Source organism: Bactrocera dorsalis, chromosome 5 (genome assembly GCF_023373825.1).
Source record: "Bactrocera dorsalis isolate Fly_Bdor chromosome 5, ASM2337382v1, whole genome shotgun sequence".
Lineage (NCBI taxonomy): Eukaryota > Metazoa > Arthropoda > Insecta > Diptera > Tephritidae > Bactrocera > Bactrocera dorsalis.
This window is the reverse complement of record NC_064307.1, coordinates 73,889,184-73,911,789: the sequence shown is the minus strand read 5'-3', so window position 1 is coordinate 73,911,789 and position 22,606 is coordinate 73,889,184. Positions and strand designations below refer to the sequence as shown.

The following is a 22,606-nucleotide window of genomic DNA, read 5'->3' as shown; positions in this document are numbered from 1 at the left end:
ATATAATTTTTTTATGTTTTTATTCTTTTTTTTTGTTGTTGATCATCACAATTTGTTTTTCCTAGAATTATTATAGTTTTTACTTTTATTTATAATTTTTGAAATTTCATATTAATTTTCTACTTATTATTATTATTTTTTAATTATTATTATTTCTTTTCCTAAATATTATTACAATTTTAAATAATTTTTATTTATATTTTTTTATTTTATTATTTTTAATTTTTTTTATTGTAATTTTTCTTGCCTCTTAATTTTTTTCTTATTTTTAAAATTTTTTAAACATTTTTTCCATAATTACTACTTGTTTTTCCAAATATTCCAATTAGCTTACACAAAAAATATAAGTTACCTTTGCTTCAACACTTCTGCATTTGATATGCTTCTATAATTTTTCTTCACACCCTTCGCTTGCTGCAATTAGAGCGCCTTTTTATTTGCTCGTTCTCCCCTCTTTGCTTTTTTCATATTCGCTATTCCACGGTTTGCTTTTTCCAATCTATTTCTATTGTTCGCTGAATTTCCCAAATATTTGTATGATTACGAGCAGTTCGTTTAATTAAACTGGATGAGAGTAGTTTTCGAATAGCTGAACTATTTTGTTGTGTATGGTGTTGATATGAGTATATACACCTGCACAAACTCTTACAATGCGAATTTTTACATGCAAGCATATACATACAAGTATATCAGCTGCTGCTTCTATTACGATAAAAATTATTTCAAAGACTGAATCTGAGCTAAAAATTTAGCACTTTTAGGATATTCTCAAAATTTGTATGAAAATTCTTAATAAAGATAATATGATATACATAATTATTAATTATATTATCCTATATACAACCCCTTTCTATCTTTTCATTATTAGCTTTGACTCCTACATCACTCCTGCCAAACCACAACCAAAAATTGCCGCTTTAATAAATCAACCCCAAGATAAGCCCTTTCAGCTATTATTGTCCAGTTTACACCTTAATTAGATTTCTTTTGCAAGTTCTCACGTATTTTTTCGCATTTTCTTCCACGTCAACGACTGATGATAAATGAGCTAATAGCAAAGCTGACGGGTGTGTAGTGGCGTATGCGCAACTTTTCATGTACATAACCACTGAGAAATTAATTTCCGTTTTACTCACATTCCCTACATTTCACTGCTTGCTGAAGCGTACGCAAACATATTTTTCGCTATGCATAATTGAGAATTTAAAATTAAACAATTATTAATCCGAGCATATTTCTTACGGCAGCTGTTGAAGCGTAAATATGAATTACAAAATTTCCCACAAATGTAATAAGAGCAATTAAATTCATTAAATACCAACGGGCATATTAGCATACGCAAATCAATTAATTTGCCACAACACTGAGCCTTTAATAGAAATGCGAAATATTTTCAACTCGAAATTCGAATTCTAGGAAATTTCTGGTTTGCAAGTCAATTCTCACTGCTACGAACAAATAAACAATAGCAAATACAAATAGACAACAATGCACAAAAGCAACTACACACATGTGTATATATGTATATACGCTTACTATGCGCTCCGTCATCTCAAGCGTAAGATGCAATTTCGTGATTTATGCACAAAGAAATCATCTGGGAGCGTCAACTGCTCGGCAGCGCCTTCAGCTATCAGCTGTCAACTCCACGCAAGTGAGCATGCGTTGAAGCACAGGCGATGTGGCATGCCATTGTGTGCAACTGACAAAACGACAAAAGTCAGCATGACAAACTCACTACAGATCATAGACTAGCGCATACCTCTAAGCAGCTGCACTCATACAAATGAAACGAATACAAATCATAGACCTCACAGCAGCTTCACGCATACAAATACACAGAGATGCAACAAAACAGTTTCGAGTATGCGTAAGGAGTAAACAAAAGTTTGGCAGCAAAACGTGCAAGGCGTCGTAAGAAACGCAATGACAAGTCAATGAAAGCCAAAGCAAACACATAGACAGCCTGGGAAATGCACGAATACTAGCATCATTGAAATATTCACTTTGGTGTGGACTCATGCATTTTCGCAAGAATTTCAAGCATCAACACAAAGCGCGTATATTTGGCATTCAGCTCCTTTGGAGCTTTGTTCTATTGCAGGTTGCTGAGTGAAGTGATTTTAAGCAAGCCGTCTAGTAATTAGTAAATTAGTATTCAAAGCGAAAATCAATTATTTTGTTTTGAACGATCAGTTTGTATGACAGCCTCAACAATTTCTCCGGAGATTGCATCAATGATTTAGACAATATATCGTGCCAAGTTTCGAGAAAGTATCTCTTAAACTGAAAAAGTTTCCCATATAAGCACTTGATTCCGATCGTTCAATTTGTATGACAGGGATATGCTATAGTAATCCGATCTGCATAATTTTTTCGGAGATTATGTTATTACCTTAGGCAATAACTTATGCTAAATTTCGTAAAAATATCTCGTCAAATAAAAGACTTTTCCATATAAGCACTTGATTCCGATCGTTCAATTTGTATGACAGCTGTATGTTATAATGGTTCAATACCGTCGATTCCGACAAATGAGCTGCTTTCGGGGTTTAAAAAACTTATGCAAAATTTCAGTTCAATATCTCGACAACTATGGAACTAACTCGTGACAAACTTCATATTCCCTGTTCAGGCTATAATAAAATATATAATTATTTTTGACTTTATCAAGAGAACCATAAATTAAATTTACATTAATTTTCAATTTTTATCTATTTTACAGTTAAACCATACTTAAACGGCGCACAAAAACCATAATACACATGTCTGCAGCAGCGTATCCTTAAAGCCAATTTAAATTGCGTGACCTGACCGGGCTGTGCGGCCATTTCGGTGAGTAGCACATTACAGCACACACATATACAGTTACTTAATGTACTATATTTAAACTAATACACACGACGGAAACTGCACGCAACCGGCCTGTCACTAATTAAAAATGAAAGAGGCATATCAGCGTGGTTTAATCGATAAATCGATGAATTTGTAGAGCAGTGAAATATAAATTAAATATAAAGCGCTAGGATGTGGCACGTTTAAATGCTATATATATCGATGGATAACTCCATGAGTAGGTATGTGTGTGTGCGGACAGCGGACAACATGCATTGGCTGGAATTAATTACTTTGTGTAGCATACACTTGGGCGCTATGGCATATTGTTTTTGAAATACTATAAAATAATAACATTTATTGATATTTGTATATATATATATACATATATATATATTTCTGTGATTTAAAGGTCCCAAAGGAGCGCTCATTTTATATTTATCAATTTATCAGCTCGAATGTGACCCATTAATTTGATTTTAACACATTCCAAGCCAAATAATTAATGCCTTGCCAAAGCTGCAGTGACATGAAGACGATAAAACAGACAAACACACGCGCCTACAAGCATTATTTTACATATCTATGCGCATTTGCAGAAATTCCGCACACGTTGTTTAGCTATAAAACCACAAATGTACCGCGCTATGCGCCTAAATGTATGCAAATCCCAAAGTGGCGCTATGACAACACTATTTATGCGCGCGTTTAATGCGCTTTGCATGTCTGTATGTTTTGCTATAATTGTATTTACGCCATTATGTGGCAAATGGCAGTGGTTGTGCTGTCTGTCTGCCCGTTTGTCGCTTTGCATTGACATTTTACTCCGTGTTGCCGCACAAATATGCGCAAATATGTATTTGTGCAAATAAATTAGCTACCATTTCCGCTCGTACTTGCCTTGCTCCCACAATTATTTCTATTTATCTAGTGCCAATGTATTAGTTTAGACCGACCGAGACTCTGTTGCACTTTTGCTCTTTGGTCGCTCTACTTTATGACCTGCTCGGCTTAATATTTTAGTGCTTGGAGTCAAATGGTTTTGGTTTCACATTCAGCTTAGACGTGATTAATTGCATTGCTCTTTAAATTTATTACTTCATACATATATATATTTGCTAAACTTGCTAATGACCTTATGGCGATTATCACGTGTGTCTAGTGTGAATATTAGCATGCTCAACGTTTCGAGTACGAAATTGTATGCATATTTTATGGTTATGGGCGTATGAAATTTCGAATTTATCAGATTGTGTTACGGTTACTCTAAAATGGTCTTTGTCGTGTATATATGCCACAAGTAATACTAATGTGGGGCTTAAATTGAAGAAGGTGTGTGTATGTATATTGCCTGTATGCTTTTAGCAAACATTTTTTTCGGGGATTCTGTAGTAATCTCACGAAAAGAATGAAGGGGGCTTGAATACAAATTTATTTTTTGTTGAAATCCTTGAAACAGAACAATTCAAAAAAGACCCCGACCTACCAAAAACAAAAAGCTCCAAAACTTTCACTACAAAATCTAACACAAAAAACTTGCTGGTCACTTGCTTATATTTGACCCATATAACAGATAAAACAGAGCGAAGGCACACCACAAACGCGGAATTAATGGCAACTCATTGTCGCTTTTCCCCACAAAACACTTAACGGTGACAAATTTTGCATGCACTCACAATTCGGGCCGCATTAAGAGCGTCGAGTGGCGCACGCAAGGTGAGCGGAACGAAACAGGAAAATGGCCAGCAATGGTGGACATTTCCGTGTCTAATGGTCATTGTGGCGACTTGAGTGCCAACTAATATGGCGATTTAGCATATGGCTTAGTGGGCAGTGTAATGCACATAAATGTGTGCGTGTGTGTGTGGATGTGCATACAAACGGCAGCGTTAAATTAGGTGCGGATGGTGGTTGTGTGAAAGTGGGCAGCTGCCAGCGCAGACGACACTCACGTGAGTGAAATTGAAATGTAGAATTCCGGCAAGTACGCATAGAAGTTGAGAATTTTCGTAGCCAACGCGTTGCAAGTGACAGAAATCAATAGTCCACTCTACATTCACATTCAACCACCCACGCTGCTTAATGCTTTCAAAAGCTTTAATGGTTTTAGAAATGAAAATTAACATTTTGCGCTTGTCAAATGAGAAATTGTGGCACTCAGTTTGTGTGGCACTAGTGGCAGCAGCGGTAATTGAAATCGATATGTGGCAACTGTTGATGCCTAATAAAGTCGCTCTGCCACACTCTCCACAGCGACAAACGGACACATGGTTGTGGAAATATATAAAACAAGAGTAAACGGTAAATTCGCTTGCACCAAAATTATAATACCTCTCTTAGATACAAAAGGTACTTTACAAGAACATTGATCGGTCAATTTGTATGGCTACAATTTTCCGATCTCAATAATTTTTTCAGAGATGAAATCATTTCCTGAGATAATAATTTATGTCGAATTTCGTGAGGATATCTCGTTAATTAAAAAAGTTTTCTATACAAGCCCTCGATTTCGATTGTTCAATTTGTATGGCAGCTATATTCTATAGTGATCCGATTAGGACAATTCTTTCAAAGATTGTGTTATTGCTTGAGAAAATAACCCATATTAAATTTCGAGAATATATCTCTTCAAATGAAAAAGTTCTCCATATAAGCACTTTATTCCGATCGTTCAGTCTGTATGACAGCTATATGATATAGTGACTTGATATCGGCCGTATCAACAAATGAGCAGATTCTTGGTAAGAAAAGGACGGGTACAAAATTTCAGATTGATATCTCTAAAACTGAGGGACTAGTTCGCATATATAGCTACGGACGGATAGACGGAAATGGCCAAATCGAAACGAGGCTGATCATTTATGTGTTTCTTTTTTGGCTGTTACAAACATCGTGGCAAACTTAATATACCCCGTTTAAGGTATAAATAGATACATATGTGTGTGTGTACACCAGCTAACCCGACAGGTGGCAACTGCGCGCTGTTAGTGGCGGCAGCGCAATCGATGAATCGCCTGCTGATTGGCAAATGCCAATTGCAATTGCAAGCCGCGTGTGCACGCACCACTTTACTTACTGTTGTTGTTGTTGGTGGAACAAATGTAAGGCGGCGTATTGAGTGCGACGTGCATTTGCCATATTGAATTAATGATGAGCGCTAAATGCAAGTGAACTAGTTGCTTCGGAGATCACGTAAGTAGCAGCAGCAACAATGCGACGCACTTGCAAGCAGGCGCGTATATGTGTGTGTGTTGCTGTGGTGGATTGTAATGGCTATCGTTGCACTGCCGCCACAAATGAACCACTTAGAGTTATTGTGTAAGTGCGGTGTAATTGCACATTTCCCGCTATTGCATTACCAGTACGAGTATTATATTTACTTCATTACACAATGCTTAAGTGCGTGGCATTAAAGCAGTGTGCTGCCGAATGGCTTTCTAAGAATGCGGCGGAAATGAAATAAGCAGACGCTGCTGCCACCTTTTTGCTGCCTTTTTTTTGTGTGCGTTGAAATAATAAAGCGCCGGTTTTTAGGTCAACTGGCCAAGGTGAGTTGCTTAGCTGGGGTTTTAGTTACCTGCCGGACATGTGTGTTGGCATTAAGCACTGCGGGGGGAGTGGATTTTTTGTTTCTGCTTTTCGTTGAATAGCTTAAATTTGTGAATATTAGATGAACTGAGCATATTGCGTGCTTAGCAGGAGGTAATAACAGTACAAATAGAAATATTTAAGCGCTTATATGAGGGCATAAAATAGTTTGGCAACATGGGATTAAAAATAAAATTATTTTAGAAAATCTTAAGAGATAAAAAATTTCACTATTAATGCTTGCGATCTTTAGCGCTACCAAATTTATATTAAATCACTTATTTTATACATTTTTTTTATTTAACTCTTTGTACCATCTTATTCCGCACCGCCAATTGAAAAAAATACAAATTTTCAGCCCTTCGCTTGTAAACTTTTTTTAAGTACCTCGCATTAAAGATTTTCAAATGTAAGTGCTCTTAGGTAATAAATGTGCCCCTCATATTCATAGCACGTTCAAGCATACTTTTTCATTCTTTTCATTAGCACTGCTGACATATTGTCATTTGCAATCACACTTACACACACACACTTACTCACACCCTACATATATTTACAGTAATTGCGTGCTTGACCGATTTTCCGGCCCTTCACGTATTAAATTGCCGCATTTAATTAATTCTTCATACTCGATGGCTTCATTTAAAGTGCCTACATATTGTCAAATTTAAATTTGCAATAAATATAATATAAACATACATACACATATGTATATACAAATATATACACATTAACGTCCACCATTTGTTTATTTAAAAAAAAAGCATTTATTTGCCTAACATCGCGCTGCAACAACACGCATGACACCAGCAAAAATATGCAAATCAAGTAATTACGCACAAAAACATTATTACCTCATATGTGTATGCATATGTGTTTGTGTGCGTTATGTGGTTTTCGAGTGTTGGCATTGCGCTGCGCAAAAACAACGCTTATTTACATAGCTTGTCACACTCGCCTGCGCCGAGCAGCTTGCTGGCCTGAAATGTGTTCTGCTGCAAGCCACAAGTATGTGTTTTTGCTGACAGTAACTACACAAACAAAAAGTAATTTAAATAGATAATTATAATAATAATAATAACACCACAGGCAATTATGATTAAATTACTTTTGCTTAGTTAATTAATAAAATTTATTTAAATTATTTGAGTTGTTTTTGAAACTAAAAAACTAATGTCACAATTGTACATTGCCATCCTTCGGCTACATGTCGCTTAACGCATATCTCAAACTACCAAAATTTTAGTAAATTCCAGCAGCTTTATAGAGGATGAAAAATATTTGCATAAAACTTGCATTTTCAATATATAATATTGCACTCGAAGCTGTTGAAATGTTGTAGACTGCACGTCTTAGTTGAACAGTGTGCGCTGGGGCGTATACGCAACATTTATATACGTCTACTAAAGTTGCAGAGTGACCTGCATAAAATGCGCTCACCTGCAGTTGCATGCCTTGCATTGCGGTGCGTCTCTTGGCATTTATATTGATTTTCCGTGAATGTAAATAAGGTTTGCTGGAGCGCGTGAAAATCAAATGCAAATTGTGTTGCAAAGCGCAAGAAACTAACAAACTTTAAGGCTGTAAACTTTTAATTGACAAATTTTTCCGCTGCATTTAGAGATAGATATTTTGTATTAAAGAGAGTTTTTTAAGAAATATTTAATATAAGTTATTTCATATTATATTTATCAAATAACTTTCGACAATCGATTGTTTTAATACATCGATATTTTTCGATAACTATAAATTCGAGTAATCGAGTTATCGATATTGTTTGGTAGCCTTTAAATATCGATTAGACGACAACATATTTTTAAAAGTCCAAAAATATCGAATTTTTGACAACAATCGATTGTGTTAATTTATTAATTTTTTCATACTTCATTCGATTTCTGACATATCGACAACATTTATACAACATATTAGCAACAATTAACAGGAATTATTTTTTTTTCAAGTCCACAATTATCGAAAATTTGTCAACAATCGATTGTTCTAATTTATCGATTTTCAGTTTTTTCCGACGACATATTTTTTTTATGTAAAAAATATCGATTATTTTTCAACAATCGATTATTCAAATATATCGATTTTTAGCCTAGTCTTTGCAATTTTGCCTCAAACTTCCGTTAACTTTATTTCTCTGCAGTTGTGTTGAGATTTGCGTGCCTTGAATTATCGATAATTTGCCAATAACCAATTATCGATGTTCTAATTTATCGATTTTTTAATCTATGCAATTTTGGAAATCTAATTTTGCCTAAGCATTATTTATTTTTATTCTTATTTGTCAACAATCGATTATCGATTATTTAATTTATCGATTTTTACATTAAATGCAATTATGGACAAGTCCATAAATTAAAAAAAAACTAGCTATTAGGCTATATAGCATTCATCAACCATTCGCCATTATATTTTTCTTGCCTTTATTTGATTTTCTCAGTGATCCAGCTATTCGTATGTATATCACAACTGTGATACAATAAAAGTAGTGGAAAAACAACACTTGACAGCATTTTAAAATAAGATACCCAACACGGTCACATACACACCTATAGCATAGCCGCCCAATTACCGAGAGCGCAACGCTAGCTTAGTAAAAATGTGGATCAAGTTGAGCCCCCAGAGATTAGCAGGAGATAGTGTAAAGGCAGAGTGGGCAAAATGAGAACTGGAAAGCCATTTTCCACTTGCATATGTTTGTGCATAAACAATAAAGATAAGAGAATACGTCTTGCTAAATTTATGTTAGCGTTGCAAAATGCTTAAGGGCTCCAAGAAGTACCCACACTATCACATACTCACACATACCTTTATAGTAAGTGTGTGTGCTTACTATGCTGAGTGTGTGCTCGAGCACATTTCTTACCGTTGAACGGTACAATTGAGAAGTCGGTCACAGAGATTCGAAAATTGTCACCCTCCTTGTTGCTAAGTTTATGCGCTACCGAGAAATGCAGTAAACAAATGAGAAAAAGTTGTGTATGCTGCATTGCCTCAGGTCGCTTAGCCTGCTTTGGAGCACACGTAGACGCAGCAAAGTAGAAGCATATAAATATAAATAGGGGATAACTTAATTTCGCACAGACACTGCTTGACTCCTCGTAACTCCTACTTCACTTATGCAGACCAATCAAGTTGGCTATGCAGCACAAGTAGCACTTTTGCTTGCTAATGCATGCGCCTCAAAGTTGCAACTTCCTCTGGGCGCTGTGCGTTGAGAAATCACTACAACCCTACACACTCGACACACACACAAACACGACCAAAACTCAATTGCCGCTGGTGACCACAGATGCAAATCGAGTTTGCGGCTGCGAGAGTTGCTGCAACTGCTGCTATTTATATACTCGTGTTTCCACGCGCAAAGACAATTAAGTATGTGTGATGGTGTAAAACAATGAGAGGGCAACTCAGTAAAAGGGAAATTGCATAAAAGCGAAGGAATTAAATGAGCTGAGATTTACGTTGTATTTTCAGTAGCTCACAGGCACAACACGCGCTCTAACACCGTTGCTAACAAAGCACTTAATTGAAGGGCAGACACAGCGTATGAGTGATATTTGTTACATTAAAATCTTCAACCAAAGAAGTTGAGCACATTGTATAAACTTAAAAGCAAAATTATGATAAATTTAGTTTGTGACGGATTGCTTCTCAGTTTCAATCTTGTTTTGGTTCTTTTTAGTTGCAGTTCATATTATTTTCTTTTATATTCCTTAAAAGCACTTGATTTTGAACGGCCGGTTTGTATGGCAGCTATATGTTATAGCGGTCCAATCTGAATAATTCAGATCAGATATTGTAGGGTTGGCTTGAAAAATAATGTACGCCAAATTTTATGGAGATATCTGATGAAATGCAAAAGTTTTCCACACAAGCGCTTGATTCTGATCGTTCAGTTTGTATGGCAGCTAAATGCTATAATGGTCCGATATTGGCGATTCCGTCAAGCGAGTAGCTACTTAAATAAAAAATGAACTGTGCAAAGTTTCAGATCGATATCTCAAAAACTGAGGGACTATTTCGCGTATATACAGACAGACGGACTTGACTAAGTCAACTCAGCTGCATTGCTTAAAAGCCCATTTTATTTATTTCATTCTACGATTTTGTCTCAACTTTCCTTCATTTTAATCTGTAATTCAATATAGTTACACATTTGGCATCAAAAATAATTTCCACGATACACTTTTATCTGACGGCAGTGCGTATACGTAACCTATGAGCAAGTTGAAATAAAATGCTGAGTTAATATGTTTAATATTTTGAATGTAGATGCTGATTTAACTAACTGCTATTTTTTCATTTTTCTATACTCTTCGGACGCCACCGCAGCCTCTGCACAAAACTCGCTTATTTAAATGTATTACATAACTCTCGGTTTAATCACACAAATGTCATATTTTCGCACATCACAGCATAGAAGCTGCTTTGCATGCGCTTAAGTCCCTTTTAAATGTTGCACACAAATCCAGCCAGCTATTTTCAAACATTTCTACCATTTCTTAGCGCTGCCACATACACCTGGTTCATACTTCGCCCAGCTTTTGTCCACACCATCACCATTCTTCGCATGCAGTTCAAGTGCTCATTGTGTGTGTATTATTGCTGTTCCTTGTTGTCCGCTCTTAGCGTCCTTATATATGCTTTAAACGATTCTCAGCAAAAACTAATAGCAAGCGCCAGCAGCCAAGCAACCAGCAGCATTATGCCTCAAGTATTTGTTGTATATATTACACATATGCATGTGTGTGGTGTTTATGTGCGCAAAGTGGTGCTTACTATCAAAAGCTGTTATTCTACACCCTATACATGGCACATAGTACTATATAAACAGAAATATGACAGCACTCATACGCCCCGTCGCACGCGTTGCTTTTTTGTTCCTACAATTCTCTTACAATTTTTAGTTGATTTTTTACATTGGTTTGTTGGTATTTTTAACTTTTGCTATTTTTGGTGTTGTTCGCTTACTCGCTTAGCAACCGCAAGCATGCACAAGTATTTCTTGCAATATTCTTTGTATAACATTCAGATTGCTTTAATTCCAATTTTGGTCACAATTTCATATTTCAGCTGTCACGCCTTATTTGTGTAATCACTTTTAATACTTGTATATTTTTTTTTTTTCAATGCGATTGTTTATAAGTTTTTCTACAGTTCACAGCTTTCGAAAGGCATTGCATCGTTAACTCATGCTTCTATTCTCCTCTTATTACTTTTATTACTGTAGAAGGACAGTTTCGCTTTCCCAGCCAAACTTCCATTAGTGTTTGATAACGACTTAGCATTTATTTTTATTATTTCCCATATTTGTTTATTTTAGCGCAATTTTACTCGAATGGCAGTCGTTTTAGTAAATGTTGATTAGAAGTCCTTGGTTCTCTCTGACGGTTCAATTGTCTAGGTAGTCCCTCAGTTTTTGAGATATCGATCTGAAATTTATTCACCGTTCTTATCTCACCAAGAAACTACTTATATGTCAGAAAGGTCAATACCGGCTTACTATCGCATATAGCTGCCATACAAACTATTTCTTTTCACTCGCCCATATATTATATTATCCCATTAAGAAAGCTTTCTAAATTTTTTCATAACATTGGCAAATGTTTTCCATAACATTGGCTGCAAACTACAAAATTCATTAACACACTCTGTGGTTAAAACTTTGATGCTACTGCTCTATACATATATGTATGTATGTATTTATAAATTCATGTTTAATGGTTTTCAAGCATGATTTAATCTCTCGAAATAGCAAGCATTTGCTTAAGCCAAATGACTGTATAGCACACACATATGTATGTATGTGTATGTGATCGAAAGTGCATAAATTTATGAAAATTGCAATTTGATTGTAAGCGCAAATTCAGCAAATTGAGTTATTAACCGACTTTTAATCCGCCAAAATAAAGTAGAGCAGCTAAACTTTTGTCATGAAGTTTATTTCATTTTATTTTGCTGTTGTTGCGTATTTGCTGTGGCTTTTATGCACTTTTATTGCCACAACAAACCGAACAGTGACAGCGTCAGCGAAAGACCGCGATTATACAATTTGTATTAACGACGTCGACAGTTGGGCGCAATCACACAAACCCATCAAACTGTTGTCATATGATTAAAACGCCGATCTGTCGAACTTTAAACGAAACGAAGAGTACACAAGTTGCAAACGGTTATATATTTTTATGACTGATACATACATACATGTATTTAATTACTTAAATAATCGATATATAAATGCTGTGGCCACTACATTGTACAATATTATTGCGTTTCGTTGCAGGACTGTTGAGAGCATTATATGAAGCTTCGTAGAAGTTACGAGTGCAATGTTGGAATCACATTATTTACGGTTAAAAATTAATATTAATGATTACTCTGAATCAATATTTGAAGACTGATTATTCATTATACTATTATTGGATGAATTTTATTAAAAAACCTGATTACAACATTCCAATAAATATTTGTCGAATTGTTCATCAATTAAAATTTTGGAAATAAAAATATCTAAATTTGTCGATAAATATTAAAAAATCGATAAGTTTACAATCGATATAGAAATATGATTTCAATTTTTAAATTGACATTTGCAAAATTCTAAAACCAAAAATTAAAATGTATCGATAAATTTAAAATATATCTATAACTTAAAACTCTTTATAAATATCTGATTAAAACATTTGAATGGACATTTGCAAATTTTACAACAATTAAAATCTGAGAAAAATCGATAACTTCAAAATCGATAGAGAAATCTGATTGTGGCATTTGAATTGATATTTGTAAAATTATACAATTTAAATTTTGAAAATGCCAAAATCAAAAATGAAAATATAAATATATCGATAAATTTAGAAAATATCGATAACATAAAAATCGTTATAATAACCTGAGTGAAAATCTGAGAAAAAAACTAAAATAAAATGTTTAGTTTCTAGATAACTTTCAAAAATATCGATAAATTTCAGAAATACCGATAAATTTTGCAAATTATCGATAAGTTAAAAATCGATATATCTGATCTGCTTAACTGGGTCTCGATAACGACAGATCATATTGAGTCCTTGCCAAGAAAGGAAATATTGAGTTTTTTATCTCTGAGAAAAGTTGTGCACTTTTATGTGTTATCCGAACCTTTATTTTAGACATAAAATAATATTTTTCGATATTCTTTAATTTAACTGTAGATTACTTGTATTTGAACCCATCTACAAGGCAAATAAAAAAAGAAAATTCCAGACTAGAACAAAACCTAATTTGAACAAAACTTAGCTCAACTTTGTTAGGATCTTTCTACCAAAAGAGAAATATCAAATTTAATTACTTCTACATTTCCATTCATCATCATCTCACTACAAGAAATAATGTGCTGTGACACTATTTACCGTTGTCTAAAGGCCAATAAATTGTTGCTATTTACAATGTCTGGGCAATTAATCATTTTGCAACAGCTTAATGGCAGCAGTCCAGCTGGACAGGCGACAATAACAAGATTGAGGTTAACCATAAGGGACACAATCGATGAACAAATCAATTAAAGCTAATTTATACGCATGAGGAGACAGTGGATAGCAAGAGGTTTTCACTTACTAACGAATGGCAAAGATATTTATATAGCTGTGTCGAAACATCAAATAGTAGACAGCAAAATCGCAGCGCATAAATAACCACAATGCATTTCGATTTTACGCGAAATTATGTAAATTGCCTCCTGCCTGTGTGACTTCACATTTTCAACAAAAAATTTCGCGTTTTCTGTAGAAAATTCAACACAAACTACAGCTATAAGCTGCCTGTCTCCACATAGCATCAATAACTTATATAATTAAGTGCATACGGCATAAAAGAGTCTGCACTGCGGCTGACGAGAGCGAAGTAGTCGCACCTTCCCTATATGGTCCTGCGCTCGCCACTCGCCACAAGCATGGCACATGACAGCCTTCCCCGGGTACATATAACTCATTTATGCATTTACATTACCGGTCTGGCCTGGCAGGCTCAACCCTCAACTACGTGTAAGTCATATTTAGTCCATCACTCCAGCTGTCAGTGCAGCAGAACACCACATATACATATGTACGTATACAAAAGGAAAATGTATGAAAAAGCTGAAATTTGTGAAAAAGCAAACCGAGTTCTTCGCTTGGTCAGCTACTCAGGCATGGCAACAGTCACTTTTTTAATTTTTGAAACTCAAGTGCCTTTGCATTTAAGAGTTTCAGCTCAACGTGAGTTCGTGGGCTTGCGGTCAAGAGTTCAGTTGTGGGTAGTCAGCAAAGCGGTGGATAGTGAAGTTGAAAGTTTTTGGTTTCTAAACAAAAATTGAGTCAAAACATTTGCAGACGTCAACATGAGTTAAGTGCTTTAGCTAAACAAGTGGGTTAACCGCAACTAGTTGCGGTTTACGTATACTCAAAGTGTTCAGAAAATATATAAGTATAGCGACAAATACCAAAAAAATCAAACATTTAAATTTTCGATAAATTTTAAAAATATCGATAACTTAAAATTAGATATTTACAATACACTTTATAGAAATATATCGATAAACTGCTACCGATCAAATTTAAAATATGCCACAAATGTATCGATAAAATAAAAACTCAATAATCGAAAGTTGCGATAAATTTCAAAGATATTGATAACTCAAAAATCGATAATTGCAATGCATCTTACAGAAAAATTCCAAAAAGTGCCCTTCTGTGCCCTTTAAAGAGAATATCGATAAACTTTTATCAACCAAATTTCAAATATTTGTCTATAAACGAAAAATCGAAACCTCCCGATAATTTTCAGAAACTGAATATTCGATAACACCATTATTTCCATGATATGCAAGTATTTTAATGCTTAAAAATTATAATATTGCCGAATTCGTCCGTAAAATTACATCTTACAGAAAATCGATACATCGATAAATATTATTTACCAAATGTAAACAAAAATTGAAATACACGCTACACAAAAATATCGATAATACTCTCTCTATAAAAAAAAATTACTAATAACTTTTTTATGTAGATTAACGTTAAAAATTAATATAAACTAAAATTTATCGATAACCTTATGAAAAATACCGATAAAATTTATTGCTAAAAATAAAAGTTACAACATCCCTAACAGAAAAATCGACCAAATTGTTTTTCATTATATGTATATATTTAATTCAACAAAATGAAATAATCGAAAACAGCAAAAATACTATTTTAAACAACAATCGTACATACAAACATCTCCTGTCATCACTCATTTTACTGGCGCACATACATGTCTGCCACTCGCTTGGTTTGCGGTTTGTTCAACTTCCCTCAAATTAACTCAACGCGCTCTCATTGAGCAAGAATCACGCAGAACTACGCGCGAGTTTCCCCAAATGCCTTTAGCTTATATTTTCCAAACTTGCAAAGCCTTTTTGGGACTGCACTTTTGAACATAACGCGAACACTATGTTGTTTTGCCAACTGTATGCGCGACTAAAAATTCAGTTATTTTTGTATTACTCACAGCGTGGAAGCGCAGCCTTTCGCCTGGCGCTAGTTATACACAGTTTGACTGCGCCAAAAGTTTTCACATTTCATATTTCACCCTCAATTTGATGCTGCACGGCTGACTAGCTTGCTGGTTGTACGTTTTTTTATATTTTTTTTATTCTCTAAAGCGCTTCATCTCATATTCTTTGCTTACACACACACACACACATACAGAGAACTGTGAAGTCACTCCTCTGTAGCGCTATAATAATTTTCTCATCACTGACAAAGTTCAAGTTTTCATTTTCACTTGACACACCCCGCCCGGTCGTCAGCAACGCCTTGCCGTCTCACCCACCCACGCGCTTGACGTAATTCAATTTTGTCTGGCTGGAAAAAAGTTTTCATGTTGTATTTTTATCAATGTTATTAACATTTTTGCGCTTCTCATATTGCTGTTGTTGTGCTTTTCATTGCTGTTGTTGTTGTTTTCATTACTGTTGTTATTGTTGCTATGTGAGTAGTTATTCAACTAGTTATTGCTTATGCAGTCGCTGCAATTGTTGTAGTCTCATTTGTTTTTATTTGCGTGCTGCGACCCCCACGTCCCCGCTCGCCCTGTTTCTAGTGATTTTCAGCGCTTGTGCTTAAGAGCTCGTGCTTGTATTCGTCATGTTACCCAAAAATAATTACCAACAACTTTTGCTTAACTCATTATGTTACCCTTGTGTCGTTTTAACACCCCCTGCAATTTATGAGCGTACAATACAGTGAACTTTCGTTGTTGTTGTTTTTGTAATTGTAGTTGCTCAAATAAGCACTTTGTGCGCCAAATTTATATTTCGCTTTGACTTTTTGTCATGAAATTTGTGCAAGGATAATTATGATCCTTATGTATGCATACATGTATATATATGTGTGTGTGTGTGTGTGTGTGTGTGTGAGGGGAAAATGCTTGCTTTGAGTTTGGAGAGTCTGTAATGTAATTGTCATCATTTTGTGTGCTGCAACAAGAGGTTAGAGTGGATGCTTTCAAATGCGATATTCTTTTCATTTACGTGGCTTTCAGAGGCTTTAGTTGAAGCCAGCTTAAGGCTTTTTGAAGTATTGAAAAGTTGAAACGGTATTAAAACCTTCAGAAGACGAGATAAACATCTCCGAAAAGGTCTGACGACCCATCTCAATTCTTTCCCCCACGAACCTTGTTTTCTACAATTCGACTTCGTAACAGCCCAATAATTCGGCATAGCATAGAACTTTTATCCTGTGAACCCCAGAAAACGTTGGTCAAGTCCTGAATGGATGATAGCACGGCATTCGGCAGCTTTGATTCAGGTTTGTCGGCTGAAATCCATCGTTTCGACTGTTCCTGGGTTTACCTGGTCTATACCAGTGTCTACATGTTTCATCAAAGTTTATGAAGCGGGCTCAAGTCCTTCAGAAGACGAGTTAAACAGCGTCACAAAGATCTGCAGAAAGGTCCAACGATTGTGCTTGTTGTCCGGTGTGAGCAAACACGGCAACTTTAGACCGAAAGCTTTTTATAACCAAAGTGTTATACAATATATGACCCACACCATCTTTTTAGATATCTAGAGGCAACTATCTCACATCCTAACAATCTGTCAAAAAGAGATCTTAGAAATGTGTCGAGTTATTTTTTGTAAAAGTCTTAGAAACTCACAAAAAACAATTATCCAAACACAGAGGCATTTCCAGAATGGAAATGTAAAGAAAAATAAGAAGACACAACGATCGGAGAGACTTTTACTTTTTGGACAATATAAAGTTTCCAGGTCAGAGAGATGAGAGTATTCATCTGAGTTAAATATAAAATGGCACTTATAAGTTTTCTATGATTTCGTGACTTTCGTTCTGTATAGTACGAAGAGTTTTATCTTTGAACCTCCGAGACGTCGTCCTAAAACCCATTGCAGGTTTATCGCGAAACAAGACTCTAGTTTCACTAAGAGATCAAGGCATTCGTTCACACAAAGAAAACCCGTTTCTTATATAAAAGAGAACATTAAGTTTCTATCTAAGGAAAATTATGTAATTCTTACTAAAGCACTATTTTTACAACAAAAACAAAAAATAAGTCCATTTAAACTTGCGCTCTTCTTCTTCCAGATGCCATAACATGGGCTATTCCTCTGAGGCTGCCAAATTGAGGACACAACGCAGCAACAAGACCAACAAACCGCAAAGCAATAAAAGTAGCCCAATCCGTGATACCGAAAACAACAACAGCAAGAACAACTGTTGTGACAACAACTCGTATAAAAGTAACGACAGTAGCAATTCGCGTTTATTGAGTTCAGAGGTGATCTGTCAAAGCCACGCCGTTAGCGACGAGCAGGCGACAAGCACAAAAGGGACTAAGTGCCGACGACAGGCAAACAACACAACGAGAGATATAGCAATCAAAAAGACACAAAAGCGACACACGGCGGTAAGGGAAGACGAGGCAGAAGGAAGCGGCGTCGAAGCGGAAGAGACTGAAAAGCAGATACAAATTGAGCGCAGCCACTGCGAGGGCGTTGAGGCGGAAGCGGTTGCGGTCGGCCCTGAAGAAAGGCAGTGTACAGACGGCGCGCGTTGTAAATTGAGTGCGACTTTTGTAGATAATTGCACAGCAGCGATAGACGCCAACAATAACAACAAAGGAAACAACAGTGATACAGACGGCAACGCGAGCAACACTTGTACAAACTTTCAGCGCGCGAAGGACGGAAATAATAATTGTTGCTACCGACAGCTATCGCGCGAACAACTGCCACAGACGCGTGTCGCACTGCCGCCACAGGCGGAAGCCGCCGCGCAACAGCAGCCAACACAAACGCAAGCGCCGGACGAAAATGAGTTGTGGCGCAACGCAAGCGCTAGTTTGTCGCCGCCAACGGAAACGCCCACGCGGACGACTGCGTCGGCCAGCGTACGCTATGGCGCCAATACTCTAGCAGCGCGCGGCGGCGACAAGCAATGTCTGCAAGAATTTCTGCAGCATGCATGCAGCGCGCTAACCGAGCGCCTTGGCTGTCTGCGTGAGAATTTGGGGTTTTACGCGACAAACGACGAGTTGGACGGACGCGCCGCGGTAGGGAGAAAATCGCTAGGCGCCGGTATGTGTACGCCAACGGCGCGGCAGGCATGCCGCAAGCAGTGTAACCAAGCACAGAAGCCGTGCAAGCTTTTACAGAGTAAGTGTCAACCACTGCAGATGGCTTATAAGCGCGGACGAAATGAGTCACAACTTGTAGAACAACAACAACAAAAAACAAAGCAACGAACTGTTGAGCGACAGCAAGCGAAGCAGCAGCCACAGCAACAGCCGCAGCGGCCAGAACTGAAAGCCCCCTTAGCAGCGCAGCGGAATGCGCTGACATACTGCCACCACCAAAAACAAAAACAACAGCTGCAGCAACACGATCACAAACAGCAGCAAGCGCAGTTGCAGCAACAACGCGCGGCCAATAGTAAAAACCAAAATAATCAACCACAACAACAACAACAACAACACCATTCCCCACAACAAAGACAGCAACAATCGGAATTGTTGCCGGCACAAAAGCAGACACAACCGCCACAGCAACAGCAACAGCAGCAACAACAGAAGCAGCGGCATCGCTTGCGTCGCGGCATACAGACGGTGGCCGCTGCCGCTTACGGCGCCTTCAGCTACATCGGTCACAACTACTATCATCTGCTGGGCAATTCGATTAGTTTCTATGCCGCCTCCAGCGTTATACTGGTGCTCTGCTATTTGACTACAACAACAGCGGCGGCGCACTCGCCCGACAAGGCGCCATTCGATAAGCATCCCATGTAAGTAGCGGCAAAAACGAGCGGGAGTGGGTTAGAGTGAGCGCAAGTAAAAGGGGACTGAAGGGGGAGTGGGAGTTAGCAAAGCGTTTGTTTTAATGCTGAGCGCACGAGCACACATACGAGGATATTGAAATTTACACATATGCACACATACATACATATACACATACACATGGATGTTGACGTTATACGCACACATAAGCACACACAGTTAATTTGACAGTATCTAATATAAGCATCGTTGTAATATCATTTTAACTACTCTCTAACGCCTAAATGTGCACTACACACGGCACTCTCAACTCCTCCCACAGACATTTCGTAAGCGGCACCACTTGGTTTTACTGTTATTCATTACTTTTTAGTTACAATTTTAGAATTTTTTTATTAATTTTTTTTATTAATTTTTTTATTAATTTTTTTAATTAATTAATTTTAATTCTTTTTTTAATTTTTTTGAAATTTTTTTACTCTTTTTTAATTTTACATAATTTCCTTACACAATTCGGCCTTTTAAGTATACGCTTACTACTTAGTCCATAACTAGTATCAAAAAAATTAGCATTTGCGTAGTCTTATAATTAAAATTAGTTAAACTAAATATTTCTTAAACTTTTGGTTTTATATACTTTTTCTTTTGATTTTTTCTTTCTTGCAGTCAAAGCATCGATTGGTCAAAGTAAGTGCGCTATTCCCGAAGCAAACAATCAGAAAGTTAAAATTACGCTTAATATTTAAAAAAAATACGATTAATTGAATTGAAATAACAACAAATTAACGCTTCAAATTTTTAAGCAAAATTGCGCATTTAACGCCAAATTAAACTATTGAATATCAAAATTTATTTTTTTATAATTTTTAAACCAATGCGGCGCTTACTGCCTACTAAACCGAAAAAACAATCCTTGTTAAAATAAACTTTTAATTTTAGTTCGTTTTGTTTAGCGCCTAAATGCAGACTACATTGTTTCTTATATAAACGAACGCCTAAATGTATATTTTAAGCTCCCTAAAACAATTTAATAAATTAATGCCTGAATGTAGACTGCATTGTCTGCAAAACTTGTATACTAAACAAATTTGCATGCCAATTTTCAGTGTTTCCTTTACAGTGTTAATTTAGCTTATGTTCTTGAAAAATACAGTTATATTCAAGCTTAGTTAACATTGCCAAACCATGATAACTTTAATTTTGAAAAATCTAAAATTTGTCAGTACCAAGATCAGCCAAATTTCATACACATTTAATATATATTGACGCTTAGAAGAAATTTTGCTAATCGCTCACTACATATTATATATAGTATCCAAGTCCACATAATTTACATTTTTGAATATATTGTTCGTCAGATACATATTTATAAATTCAAGCATATAAAGCTTAGGGTCCCTGTACAGTTTTTAGTTTGTCTAAATAGCTCAAAATTCGTCCATTTCGCAGGCGCTTTCAATGTATTAGCATATTTTCTATAAAAACCAACTTGTATATAAACAAATAACAAATTGTGTATGCCTTGTTATAATTTGTCGCGTTCGTTCCAACGTTATATACGAAGTTTTGGCTTTCCGGTGTTGTTCTTGAGTTCTAAAAACTTTGTATGCCAAAGTATGTAAAATACTTAGCTAATACAAAATAAAAACAAATATATATACTTAGTTAAATGAAATTTCTTGTAACTTAAAATCCAACACACAAACAAAAACAAACAAACGCTCGTATAATTTTAATTGGACGCAGTTCTCATCGTTTCCATGGATGTGGGCGACGTAATTGCGCGCTTAAGTAAGTAGCTGTAGACAATCATGGCATACAAAAGCATACAATAACTGCTTCGCAAACGCTTTTCAATCAAAAAAATATTCAGCAATTGATTTTTTTATTTTCAGCAAATAAAATTATATATTCTTTCATCTAAATTGTATGCAGCGGAATCACTTGTAAATGCTGGTATTCGTTTTTTGTTTCGAAAAATTTTTTTAAAGACTTTTAGAGTTTGCTAGCTAGCTAGTTTACAATGAAAAATTTTAAACTAGGTATACAGGAGACCATTTTCGCATTGCTGTGCAAATATTTGATGGATTTTTAGTCCAAAGTATGGACTCAAGTAACCTAATGCTGTATATTTATTGACTAAGACATCTTAAATTATATAGTTAGATACATCTTCTGAGCATTATTTCAAATCAGATGCTCGAGATATTATCACCCTGACCTAAAATGACTTTCAATTCCATTTAAAAACAACTATGAACGATACTTAAACAACTTTATAAGTAGTCTTTTTACACTGAATTCGTTCGGCTAATTGAACTTTGTTCGATTAAAGCGTTAATTTAGATCGATTTACTATACAAAAAAAATATTTCACTACATTAATTCTTTATCGAATTGAAATCGAGTTAAAATTGTAATACAAATCTGCGGGTTGTTGCTCACACTGTAAATTTGGGTGTGTTTAACTCTGCAGGTTGTTGTCCAGACTATAAATTTGGTTGTGAGCATTGAGAAAATAGCAACCAGCTGATGAATTTTAATTATTAAGAAGGTAAGAATACGAAAATTCTTAGAAAACATTATCAAAGTTCGAAGATTTTTGGTCACACAAAAGCTTTCCTTGCCCAAACTTTAGAAAAGACCCCATCAAATTATAGCCTAATTTTAGGCGTAAAACATTTTTGACAAATTAATGTGTTTAGAAGCATGTATGTTATATTTTCAAGCTAGATGTGAAATAAACATACTTTTCTATTTTTGTAAGCGAACAGCTCACACTCTCCTTCAGCTAATAACATATAAATTGAATTCCGCTGCTCTAGCAAGCTTCTGACTATACATACTATTGAACAGTGGCAGCAAAGAGACGAATGTGGTG

At 35.8% G+C, this 22,606-nt stretch overlaps 1 protein-coding gene across 15 annotated transcripts in view; it reads left to right on the top strand.

Annotated features, from left to right (window-relative positions):
* The window catches only part of LOC105227362 (uncharacterized), a 111,453-nt gene that overhangs the window by 46,401 nt on the left and 42,446 nt on the right, over nucleotides 1-22,606 (top strand). For 12 of the 15 annotated variants that reach the window (XM_049459140.1, XM_049459150.1, XM_049459146.1 and 9 more), the window contains exons 3-5: nucleotides 2,726-2,835; nucleotides 18,039-19,733; nucleotides 20,392-20,412. In XM_049459140.1, the coding sequence (XP_049315097.1) occupies nucleotides 18,049-19,733; nucleotides 20,392-20,412 (1,706 nt within the window). In that variant the 5' untranslated portion in view covers nucleotides 2,726-2,835; nucleotides 18,039-18,048. The remainder of the gene's footprint in view (nucleotides 1-2,725; nucleotides 2,836-18,038; nucleotides 19,734-20,391; nucleotides 20,413-22,606) is intronic. The other 3 variants (XM_049459152.1, XM_049459145.1, XM_049459151.1) reach the window with 1 other exon arrangement.